The sequence below is a fragment of the Merops nubicus genome, unplaced genomic scaffold, assembly GCF_000691845.1.
Source record: "Merops nubicus isolate BGI_N331 unplaced genomic scaffold, ASM69184v1 Scaffold46579, whole genome shotgun sequence".
In the NCBI taxonomy this organism is placed as follows: domain Eukaryota; kingdom Metazoa; phylum Chordata; class Aves; order Coraciiformes; family Meropidae; genus Merops; species Merops nubicus.
In genome coordinates this window covers 1-12,729 of record NW_008629688.1, presented here as the reverse complement: position 1 = coordinate 12,729, position 12,729 = coordinate 1, and the positions used below count along the sequence as shown (strand labels likewise).

Sequence of the window (12,729 nt, the reverse complement as noted above, 5' to 3'; positions counted from 1 at the left end):
TATGAAATCCTATGCTTAGGAAGACTCCTAGCTTCCCCTTGCCCCTATGAATAGCTATGAAAACAGTAAAGTCATAGAGTTAAAAAAAATAAAAGCAAAGAAAAAAACCTGACCAACTGCTGTATTTTGGGACAGAAGTAGCAACACTCTGCTAAAATATCTGTATAGACCATTGACCCTATGGAAATACCGCAGTGACTACAGTTCCTTCTTCCTGCCAGCATCTTCCACATGCAACACTGCAATACAATTTATTACCCAAGCATCAGAAAAATTGCCAGTAACAATATAATTTTGTTAAAAATGTAAGTTAGAAGGTTAAAGAATGCTGTAGATTCTAAAGATTCAACCAAAATGACTCAAAGAGACTTAACATTTCACTGGATAAAATTTTATTTTTTTATAAAAAAAGATAGAACCAGATGCTACTTTTAAATGAAATCATTTATTAAACCAATCTTTTTTTTATAGGAGGTATATATATATTTTATCATTAAGACAGCTTCAATGAAATTACTATCTACAAGAATGACTTTGATTGTTTTATTTTCATGTCACCATACATGAACAAATGAGTTTTATGTCTTATGAAAACATTTTACTCAGTATCAAAAATGTACACATTTTAATAATCATTGCTATGGTCTGAAGGGATTTTTACATTTAATTTCAAAAATAAGTGTCATTTCATTGCTGTAAGTGTAACAGCATAAGCTTAAGTCATCCTATACATAATGAAAGGTTTTGTAGGTATACAGATAATTTTTCATGTTGTCACATACCTTCGATGTTTGAGACACAGGTGGGGGCTTTGCATTTCTCTTTTTTTTTTTTTTTTGCAAAAGGCTAAAATATGTACTGATGTGAGCACAAAGCAACATTTCTTAAAAACAAAACCAGTTTTAATGGCACAAGAGTTAGCAGTTTTATAAATTAACAACCAGAATTCTGGATTATGGAGAGAGGTACATGAAATTCCAGTACTTTCCTTAGGGCTTCGCTCTCTGGAAGAAAACCTGTTAGAATTTATTAAAAAAAAAACAAAACACATTTTAAGGCAAAGGAGAGATGGAATGATGGAGGCGTAAGATACTTTGTTTGATAGAGCTCATTTTCTTATTTGAGATACCAGTTTAACGCGCTAGGTTCAAGGATGTGCTATTCAGTTACACTCACACCCTCAAAAGTGAAGCATTCTGACATGTTCTCTACAATTCCAGCACCATTTTATTTGCTGTTTCACTACTGAACATAAAACACAAGAGCATCAAGCTATTGAGGAGATAGCAAGGTCCTGAGAGTGACAACTTTACAGATGTAGGGTTGTTGTTGTTTGCTCCTTTCCAAATAACTGCTTTTACTACTTATAGATTCCCTATAGCTAAAATGGATTACATAACTCAATAATTGTTTTAGTTTGGTCACTACCACAACTGAACGGTATGACAAAATTCAAATGGAATGAAAAGATATTGAAAAAAAATCCTTACCTTTAAGTAATTTTTGAAAACCTTAGCATCAGGCTGCTGAAGTGCTTGACAGAACTCCTGTAAGAGAATAAAGAAATAGTAAATAACTAAATGAAGGAAGAAGACAATCTGAGATATGTTAGGTTCATACTGAATACTATGTGTGTACAGCCACTGATATTAGTTTGCATTTTCACTGATGTGCAACCAAAGAAAATCATGTTATCAATAAAAAACTGTAATAAGCTATGACAAGCCAAGTGCATTCTGGGGTGAAAAAAACACTGTTTTCAAAATACCATCTAGGAGTACCTACAATCAAGGAGGTTCTAAACCTTTAACTTTTCCAATAACTTCTGGTGGCTTTGAAATGAAGAGTTCACATGAACATTTACACTTCAAGAAGTTACTATGCACATGTCTGTCACTTGAGAAAGCTATAATCTTAGATCAGAAAACACTGGAGCACCAGCAAGAGGTAATACCGGATCCTTACATGTATTTAGTGCCACTTAAAACTTCTACAGTTTAAGTCTTATATTGAGTATAATTGAATCCTAATGCAGCAAACTCAATTAGCTGCAATTAAAATTTGTCAGTGTTCATCTAACTTTCTTTGTGGCAACGCTTACCATATAGCTAGCAGTACTTAATGCTGGGACAACAGTCAGGTGTAAAGTTTCACTCTGACAACCCTCTTACACAGCTCCAAAATAAGCACACGACCCCCTCCCCCCCAGTTATTGTAAATTATTTCACAGTGGAACCAGTGCTGTGGCTTAAATTTCTGTAGTGTTGAATACAGCCTTTATCATCACACTTTCTATACATCCCACATTCTGCATGTTACTTTTGAGTTATTACTCGAAGTATTCTGATAATTTTTCCTCAAGCTAAATTCTGAAATAAAGTGGAAGACGGTTTAGGCAGTCACACTTACTGGACTTTTTTTTCCTAGCAAGGTACTCTTGCAGTAACTGTCATTACTCCTTATGCTAAGTTACTCTCATTCTGATACGCAATACCAACATAAGTTTTAGTGAGGGATGGCAGGAGGTTAACTTTGCAGTAGTGATTTTGTTCCCGTTTCACGTACATGATTGTTAAGAGTTTCCCAAATGTTCTTTTAGGATTTCCTACCTGAATTATTTCAGGAGCTACTTGCAAAGAAGGCAGATACTCTTGCTGAAGATACTGAATGCACTCAGGACCCTAAAGAAAAGGAGCATACAATTTGTTCAAGGATATTTTCATACAAATGGGAAGTCATACCCCTATACTGTATGATACAGAGGAGTTTGCAAACAGGTGGTCTACGTGACTGTTTTACAGAAAAGTTATGCACATCAAATACCAAATGCTCACGTTAATCTCAGCTACTAGCAAATAAAGATTCCTTATTCTACTGCAATTTGGTATCTTCTGTTACACAGCAGAAGAACGTACTGAAAAAAGAATTACAATATTATAGCCAGTCAGTCTGTGACATGTCAGTTAAGTAAGAAGGCAACCCTAATTTCACTACCTGAAATAACAACTAAAAAATTGGCAATTAATATCTGCAACTGCTTTAGCATAGTACTCCCATTGTGAAATTTAGTAGCCAAGTAACCCCAAAACAGTGTTTCTCTTCTTGTAACATTAACTATGTAATTTGTGGTGGACTAGAGAGTAATAAAATGGAACTTCCACACTTTTGAGAAGCAGACAGACGGGTTTGTTTTGGTTAACACAATAGTTTGTTTTCTTTATCTGCATGTATTAGGTACCTCTCGTCACAAGAGGGATTACTGTACACTGGCAGTACACAAACATGACCCAATACATCTACCATGGGAAAGTGAATCAACTTCAATTCACAAGTTACCCGAGAACTAGAAGATTGTATACAGTTCACATGAGGGAAAAATTTTTCAGATAATTTTCTATACTTGTATTAGTTAAAAGAAACGGTATTTGTAATAAGAAGTTATTTCATTTACCAAAGCTTGATATCCTACAGATTTGCATCTTCACTGCTTTTGGGGAAAAAGGAACAAACTCAGAACATCTGAGAGAACAATTGAGGAACATCTCAAATAGAGCTCACTCTTTTCTGCCAGTTTATAACTTCGTACAGTTTGTGTAGTTGTGACGTTTACTTGTATCTAACAGAAAAGTTAGCCAGCAAGTTAAATGGTGTAGCAGCTAAGAGCAACATGAACATAGAAACTGTTTCAGTTCCATGAAAAACGGAAATACACTTTAGCGTTCTAACCAATGCAACATTATTTCCATACGCGTTTTCCAGTCTCGTCTCCTACACGTCTAAAGATACCTTTAGTTTTCACAGAAGTACGCTACAGTCAACTCTCATTGCTCTTTTATGTTAGTAAAAGTACTACACTGAAAAGTGAAAGAATGCCAGCTGATCAGCAGCAACTGAACAGATTTTTCTTCTTAATAAAGAGTCAGGATTTTGCAGTAATTTATCAAGAAGCAGAACTACTGAATCCTGTATCCCTACACAGCATTGTGGTCATTCTATTACTTCATGTAAGAGTAGAGGAGTAAGTTATCCTAAAAGCTGATAAAAGCACTAGTAAGAAACCTGCAAGTTATTCCCTGCAAAGTATTTTGAAGCTTACCCTTTTGAGATGAATTGTTTTTAACGTCACAGCACATTCTGATAAAGCCTGCAATGTAATACATAACATTAGACTGTTTATTCTATTTGTTAAGTATTTAAAGCCAAAGAACCTAATGAGGCCTAACACAAGGGCTAGTTCATGCCATTATTCCTTCATCTTTCTCTCATGCAATGCTCACTGAGCCTCAACCTTCCAATCTTTGCTCCACTCTAACCAGAAAAATTTGTCACAGTTGAACCCAAAATGAACTAAAGAACAGCCACCTGTGTGTTCACTTTCAGTGAACAGTAGTTAATACGTAATATAGGTCAATGCTAAATACTCAGATTCACAATTCTCTAGCTTGATTTTGAGCATAGGTGAAGTACAGAACACAGTACCACAATATTCAATAATTAATCATCCAGGTACCTCAATAAAAAATGTAAGAGACAACAATCTTTGATACCACATGGTTATTGTAGGTTTCTTAGCCTGAATCTACCCCACAAGAACAAACAACAACAAAAGTCCATAATACATACCAGTACTGTCTGAGCATCTGCTAAGTCAAACGTTTGCTTCAAAGGTGCTAAGAAACATGCAGGAACAATGTGCTTGTAGACAAAGTCTGCAAAACCTACTGGTCCATCTTTACCTCCTGAAAAGAAAAATAACATTCCATGTTCTATTTTTGCTTTATGGTTAGCAGCAGCTGGAAAGGAATGATGGAAAGACAGCCTTACCCCAAAGCTCCACCAACTTGGAAAGAATAATAAAACAAGTCTTCTGTGCAATAGGATCTGGGTAATCTACTGCTCCTTGAATGACAGTGAACAACACACGCTCCACATTCTCTGCACCTTAAACATTAAAACGAGCTTGTCATTTCAACTTGCAGCCTAAAATGTTTCTGTACTCTTATACTATTTGATATAAGTACTGACCTGGAAGGCATGGTTCAACTTCAAAATAGCTCTTTTTTGCACAAATCTCAAATATTTTTAGGAAGTTTCCCCTACGATGCAAGACAGCTCTTTTTTAGGTTATAATCATTGGGGTTTTTTTTGGTTGGTGGTTTTGTTTCGTGTTTTAAGTTGGGGGATTTTAATTGCTCTTCTAGTCTTCAATACACACAAAGGTGAGGGGAGTACTTTCACGTGCTTACAAACACAAGTTTCCTCCTCTTCAATTAAAATTCAGCAGCACTGAAGCGAACCTTCCAATATACGGAAAGATAGTTTTATCACACTTAAATTTTCTGTGCTGCAATCTTTCCTTATTTCTGTTTTGATGCCTTTAAAAATTTCTTGGCCCATCACAACTACCAAGTGTCTTCGCCAAGAAAGATTTCACTACTTCTTAACATCACCGTTTCCCTTCCCACAGGTATTACCAACATTTTAACACGGGGGAAGGAGTTCTGAGCTCCACCTTCCCGATGAGTCACTAAAGCTTCTCAAGTCCCTAGCCATTTTGATGGAATACAAACCTAGAGAATCACTTAAAAGAATCATCCAGCTGGGCATTCGACTTCAAATTCCTGCTATGAAAAGCATGGATTTGCTTGGGCCACTAAGGGTGAAGAAAGCTTGGTAACTATGTATTTAGGTCACATGATGCCTTCTACCCTAGATAATAAGATCAAGTGATAGCAATTAAAAAAATTACAGAAGCTACTGATGTGTCCTTCTGAAAACAAATGCCATAATAAATACTGGCAGCTGTGTGTGGTCTTGCTCAACAGTTTGAGCATTGCTATACATTGTTATCTGTTGTAGGAGCCCCAGTTCACCCAATGCAGTGATGTATGAGGGTGTATTACACACAGTTCTTGTCTTTGGACACACAGATCACAAATAAGCTGAAAAGATCAATAGGAAGAATACACCTATGATAGCTGGGTTTCACAAACCCCAATTCTTGCACAACAGGTAAGTTGCATACTGTATTTACATTAGTTGGTTCTACCTTTACCATAGTTAACAGTACTTGACAGGAACTAGGCTAATGGTTTTAGTAGACAAAACCTAGCTGACACTTATCATAGTACTATCCCCTTTGAGAAACTGAACTGCTTACCTTGATTAGCTATGACTTCACTCATTCCACTGCCAGTCACTGTCTGCAGAAAAGCAAAGTAACTCCTCCGTAACATTTGTTTTTCTAAAGCAGCAGACTGGTCGTTTTCTTCTGCTGGAAGGAGCAACACCTCAAAAATAGCACGAAGTAGTGGCATAAACATCTGTTGCAGAAAAGGTGAAACCTGTGTCTGTGGAGATTGAAAGAGGGTATCAACTTGGTTACAGAAATCGAACATTTCAAAATTAAAAATTCAAGGCTTGTTACAATTCTCAGCCATGATTCAGCTTTAAAATTAGCATTTTTGTGTACCAACTATTTAAAGTGAGTCACATCAGGTCACCATAGGCATTACTGCATCTTGACTTCAATGCCACCTATTTCCAGTCTTTTGCACAAAAATACCTAGTCCTATCAAGTCTCATTCTGAATAGGAACAGAAGCTTTTTCAGGATTTCTCATCCTTCTGTTCAGACAGATACTATTTGAAATTCCAAGAAATGTCTAGGGGAACTATTTTAAAGTCACTAGTTACAGAAAATTCATGCTAAAACTGGCAGCGGGCCTCCTTATCTTTAAGGAATGCTTGAAGAAAAAAAAAGTTTTCCTGAGCTGAAATACTACTGGCATTACAGGATACACTTGTCATTTCTGTCCCACTTGCAGTGAGAAATACAGGAAAGCGAACTAAATAAGTTGAACACTTATTAATTGAAAAACTGAAGGTGTGCACTACTCAGCCACAATCTAGAGTTCCACAAAGAGGCAACTCAGATGTTAACTTCTTAATGCTTAAACAAGGTTTTATCTTTAATCTTCGCTTTACTGTACCTTGATAGTACTTAAGGTGAAAATATTAAAGCCAGGATCTTTATTTTAACATATTGTAGTAACAATGGTACGGTAGCATGCAAAGTTAAACATTACACCTGAACATGGTGTTTGCCCAGTCCTGTTCATGTGACTTTTTTTTCCCTTCCTCATCTTACATGGACTATTTTTAAATTATCTACTGTAATCTTGAATTGCTCTTTGCATAACTTGCAAAAACGACTAGAGTAATAAGAGTCTAACATCCTAGTCTCTGAAATACTTGATTTTTCACAATTCCTTCTCTCTACTCTGCAGGATGGGATACCCCAAACGGAGGTCCACATGCTAGATGCACACTGGTATGTTAAGGTTTCTGTTCTACTGCTCACAAAATGCACTTCACTTTTAGTACTTTTAATGTTGCATTCTGCTGAAAGACTTACTGAAGCCTATTTAAAGAGCTTCTTAACCTTCTGATGAAGCAATTAATTTCCCAACCCATTCACAACAGCACAATATTCTTGTGACAGCTCCAGGGAATGAACCACGAGTAACAGGTTAGTAACTTAGTATATTTGATTGACTTGGAATTTGAACTCTTTGAAATTAGGAAGATCATAAAGGCTACACTTCAAGAACCTTTGCCAGATAATCGGTTGACAGTCTGACTACTCCTGTTTAATACGTACCTCATGCCTCCATTTCAAAAACTCCGTACTTGTAAAGGTGTTTTGAATAGCACTACAAAAAGACTCAGCATGTATTTTATGCAACACCATTGCATCGAGATCTTGTAAATCAGTATTCTTCCCTATATGTGCATCTGATTGTTCTGTACCTACTGGAGAACTCATAATAAACAAGAAAATTCACTTTGGAGCTTGCATAGTTTGTAATACTAGCTTAACACTTTGGTGGGGGGCAGGAAGTCAATTGTGCCAATCCAAATAATTTTGTGCTGCAAGTAGTGTTTTATTTTAAAATATTTCACCCAAAAATTTAGAAACAGCATAAAATTCTGAGATTAATCAAAGAAAACCACTCATTTAATTACTGAGAGGCCAGCAACGTAGGTTGAGGACTACGTTTCCCCGTAGCAGCCTTAGAAATACACTTATTGTGACATAAGGTTCTAACATGGACATTTTTCTGGAATCAGAAAAGAGGCATCAGTAAGACTGTGACCCTAAAAAGCTTATGCAACACCATACCTTAAACTTAGCTGTTATTTGGTTTATAAGAGGAATGAATTCTTGAAGATCTTTTGCTTCACAATCTTTAAGCATGTGTTCAGAGGCAGAAGGAATGAACGGAAGAACTTCTTCCTCTAGGCAAATAATCATGCGGTGAAGGAAAGTGCGGACACCACTTCTCAGAACTTCCTTTTGCAGTGGACAGCTGAGAGCTGGCAAAAACGTTTGTAAGCAGTCCAGATAAACCTCTGAGCAGCCACATTGTTTTACAGTTTGCTTATTGCTGAAAGCCTTGCTGGTTCGGCTGTAAAAGCAATATGCTAAGTTTTATATAAGCTCACATTCCAACACAATGAAGAAGCAATAACACTGAGAACATCACGTGCTTTAAACCCATGCACTAAACTGGAACATTACATTTCATGAAATGAAAGACAGACATGGGAAGTAATGAAGAGAATTGTTTGCTATGAAGTAGCTACACTTCGACAATTCTTTTGAGAATTAATAATTAATTTGAAGAATTCTAACAATCTGCAAACAACATATAATTAGAATAACTCCATACAGTTCTTTGAGGAAGGGAATAGATGCTGCTTTCTGTCAAGCTTGCTCAATATTTTCTGTCTCTACATGCACAGCGGCCTTTTGTAAGGGATCTTAACTCATTTTCTGGGCTACCTTAAGAAATTCTACAACCACTGCTAATTTTCTAGTTCAGTAAAGCACCGGTAGAAATTCAGGCCCCTCCTCCCAAGAAATCCTTTTTATTTCCCTTTTTACTCAAACCAGAAAGACAGAGTCACTGTGCTGTACCTACCTAGCGAACCCGACAGCATGATTGAGGCAATCAGCCAGTGCCATCTGTCTGTCCTCATCTTGTGCCATCATCAGCTTTTCTAACAATACTTTGAACTTCTCCATCAGTGGAGTCAACAAATTCCTCATTAAAACCTGTTTTCTTTCTGCAGAGTATTCGCTGTTAACTATTAATACTCCAGCTGTTTCATAAATGAAAAGTTGATCATCACTGCTTAACAGAGCCTGGTAACCATTTTCCTAAAATGGAAGATAACAGGCATAATTCACTACACGTCTTTTATCAAAATTGTCTTCTCAACTTTAACCATGCCTAAGTAATCTCTATAGTACACTTACAAAAGTTTTATTCTCTTCCTACTTTAGAATTGTTAAATACAGGTAAAAACATAGTTGAAGTAACAACTATTTTTATACAATTCAGACAGTCTTTTATATATACACACCCATCTATAGCCTATAGTCCCAGAAATCCACATAAGCAAGATAACTAAAACTGGGTACAAATGTAAGCATGCGAGTGATCCCACACCAAAAAAGCAGGACAATTATTCCTGTTTAAATGTCTGTGCACTAAGCTTACAATTCAGCATGGGCTCAGACACACTGACGAGTAAGTGCAAGCCTTATCTATTAGAAAAACCTGCAGTAAATACTCACAGGAGGAGAAAGTTCCAGTAGATCTTGTATTCTGTTCAGAACATCTTCAATAAATGGATTCATTTGCTTACTGAAGTAAAACACAGGTACATAAGGCTACTTAGATGCTTGTGCACTTTTACAGTTTTCCTGGTATTTTACTTAAGCTGTAATGCTAGACGCTGAACTACCTTCTCAATATAGAAGTCCCCTTTAAATACCACAGCACAGTTCTAGAAAAAGTCTTGACTTATGGATATAGTACTTATGGTAGGCCAAACAGATACATGGCATAGTGGGAAATAAACATTTCTTTCTTTCCCTCTTCTTTAACATGGATAAATAGCCTCACTCATCCAAGTAAAATATTTTCATTAACAGTTGAAAAATAGGATCCATTTGAAATCTGAACCATCTTGGAGCTTCTCCTGCCTCTAAATATATGTCTGTGAAATAAGACCAGCAGGACAGGACTGTTTGAAGGGCTCTAATACAGTGAGCAAACTCCATTGATAAATTCTCTAAATATTAAAAATTTGGTAAGGGACAGGGAAGAGTTACGCTTATGAGTCTCCAGATCCACTCGCTCTCAGCTCTGCTCAGTGAGGAAGAGCAGGACAGACATTCACGTTGCTGATCAGTTTTAATATCTAATCAAAATAAGCTAAGCTTATGTATTCCAGTTCTTTGCTCTGTGACAAATTTTTCCACTGCTACCTTAGTATGACACAATAGGACAGCCCTGTTAGAGCAGGATATATTTTGATATATTACTTCACTGCAGTCCATTTAAAGCCCAGCCTGTTTCAGTGAGAACTGTGAGGTACAGAAGGGCTACATATGGCAAATTCAGTGCCATTTGGATACATTTGTAAGAGCTTTACTCACTTAAGGGACTTGACAAATCTGGAGAAGAGGTAAGCTGTTCGACTTCGTACTTTAGGACTTGTATGGCGAAGACCACGGTGATCTAAAAATGCCATCTGCAATCAAGAAAGTATCTCAGAAAGAATCCCTGAACAAGGAGAAAAAGCTGATCATTCAACAACTGAAGAAACTCAGCTTCTTTAGCGACCTTCAGAAAATAAGAAAATTTCCTAAGTCTAAAGAAGTTATCTATCCCTACCTAGTTGAAAATGTCAATGAGATTAAACTTACTAGAACAGTTGGAATGTGCTGAGGTTCAACAGCAAAGAATTTTTCATATCTAACCACAGTTTCAAAGAATTCCAGGGTCACTGATGTGTGTTGATAGGCACTAACGCCGGAAGTCACCAGCTACAAAGAAAAGCATTAGCAAGTTAGCACCTTAGCCATTTATAACACCAAACTACAACTGGATGCAATGTGCTGGCAATTAAGATGAGCCACTTGAATGCTCCAGTCTTTATTAGCATTTTAAAACAGCTCCCAGGTCACGCACGCTCACCGTTCTCATCATGTCTTGTAAAGCCGTGGCTTTTGTAACGTCACCAGAGAAGTGAGCACCATGAGATACAGGCAGGGCCTCAGCCAACATATACAGCAGCCTTATCGCCACCTCCACCTCCATAAATCGTGTAGTTTGCCAATTCCTAGAGAAAGAAAACCAAATCATATTAGTCTGTAGTAGCCCAGGAAATAATCACGGTTCTACCATGTCAGTATTTTCTTTTGAGCCTTCTTCAGATGCACAGCATAAACCCAGCAAATTTAAACCAAGAAAAACAGTGTAAGACCTATGCAGTATTTCAGGATGCTTCTGGAAGTCTTTATCCACAAACACAGCATCTCTCCATTGCAGTCCTACCAATTTTCTTTTACCAGTTTCAACTTGAAAGCTACAGATTTCACAAAGTGCTCATGTAGGTACAAATCCAGCTACCATGAGGCGTGGACAAGCCATTCAGCTTCACTTAAAAAGAGGGCTCGCTAGAGAGCGAGGTACAAGGAAGCCAGCAACAAGACTGGATTCCTGTTTGTATACACACAACTGTCCTTGTCAGGCAACCAGTAGTCAGTTTATCTACATGCATAGTTTCCAGGATTGGTTCTGCTCTTTTTGTAAAGAATATTTCACTTCTGTTTCTTTTCCCTACCCAGCCTTGGTTTTCTGATAGCAGTAATAGATAAAATTATTTGCCACATCGCAATCATTTCCTTGAGGTGAAAAGTGAACACCTGTCCAAATGGTCGTTGCTGTGTAGGTAAGTGACAAAGATCAAGACACATCTCTAGGGGAGAAAAAAAATAAATTTGCTGCCACTTCAGGATGTAAAATAAAGGCTTTTTCTTCCTATTATCATTCAGCTGTAACAAGCTCATTCTGGTAATTGCTTTCCCCTTGCTACATCACACATTCATTACAAACTCTTGACAGAAAAGGCAAAAAAGCGATGAGTGTCATGTAAACAAGTTAAAAACCCAAACTTACTGAAGTGTAGTGTTAAAAACTCTGCGGACAGATGCCAACAGTAACTCTGGTGAGACCTGAGCAAGTCTGTCCAGCAACAGCTTCAGCTGTTTTCTGTACTCCACAAACATTGCTTCATCTTCACCCTACAACACATCCACATGTCAGTGAAGTCCATATTTTCGTGTTCGATTCAATTCATCCACAACTGTTTTAGCCAATTACCCCTCAACCAAAACCGTGTACGTACAAGAACAGTACACCACGCCCAGAGAATTCAATAATGCTCACCCCATGCTCTTGCAACATAACTGCAAGCTCCTTTTTTGGCTTGTTTTAATATGTTCAGATCTAGTGCATTCAGTCCAGAAGCATATTAAAAAGGCTTTCCAAACTGAAAACTAGCCAAAAATACAAGAAAGAAAATGCTCTTGGCAAAGCCTTATTGACCCAATTCTTGTAAATTGACTCACTCCTCAAAGATGTTCTTTCTCAGCATCTAACTTAGATTCTAAATTAAACTGACAGAAACATATGATGGACTACATACAGTTTAAATTAACCTTTTTAAGAATACAACTCTCCAAACAGCCTGGAGCAAAAGTAGGTCTGTCTAACATATTCAATCATTATGGCTGGCTAACAGACATAAGCATGGGAGGAAAGTGAAATCAAAAACCTTCCATCTCCTTTGGCTTTTTTTTTTTTTTTTT

The 12,729-nt window shown here is 37.1% G+C and overlaps 1 protein-coding gene across 1 annotated transcript; it reads right to left on the bottom strand.

Moving 5' to 3' along the window:
* Positions 1 to 405: 405 nt before the first annotated feature.
* Positions 406 to 12,162, bottom strand: XPOT (exportin, tRNA; the record flags this gene model as incomplete). The annotated part of the gene is made up of 14 exons (XM_008947036.1): positions 406 to 1,016; positions 1,491 to 1,547; positions 2,610 to 2,681; positions 4,097 to 4,144; positions 4,624 to 4,739; positions 4,825 to 4,941; positions 6,161 to 6,350; positions 8,185 to 8,470; positions 8,987 to 9,225; positions 9,646 to 9,715; positions 10,513 to 10,607; positions 10,783 to 10,902; positions 11,054 to 11,198; positions 12,038 to 12,162. Coding segments are annotated over 14 exons (1,707 nt in total), but the record flags the coding sequence as incomplete, so codon positions are not given.
* Positions 12,163 to 12,729: the final 567 nt, after the last annotated feature.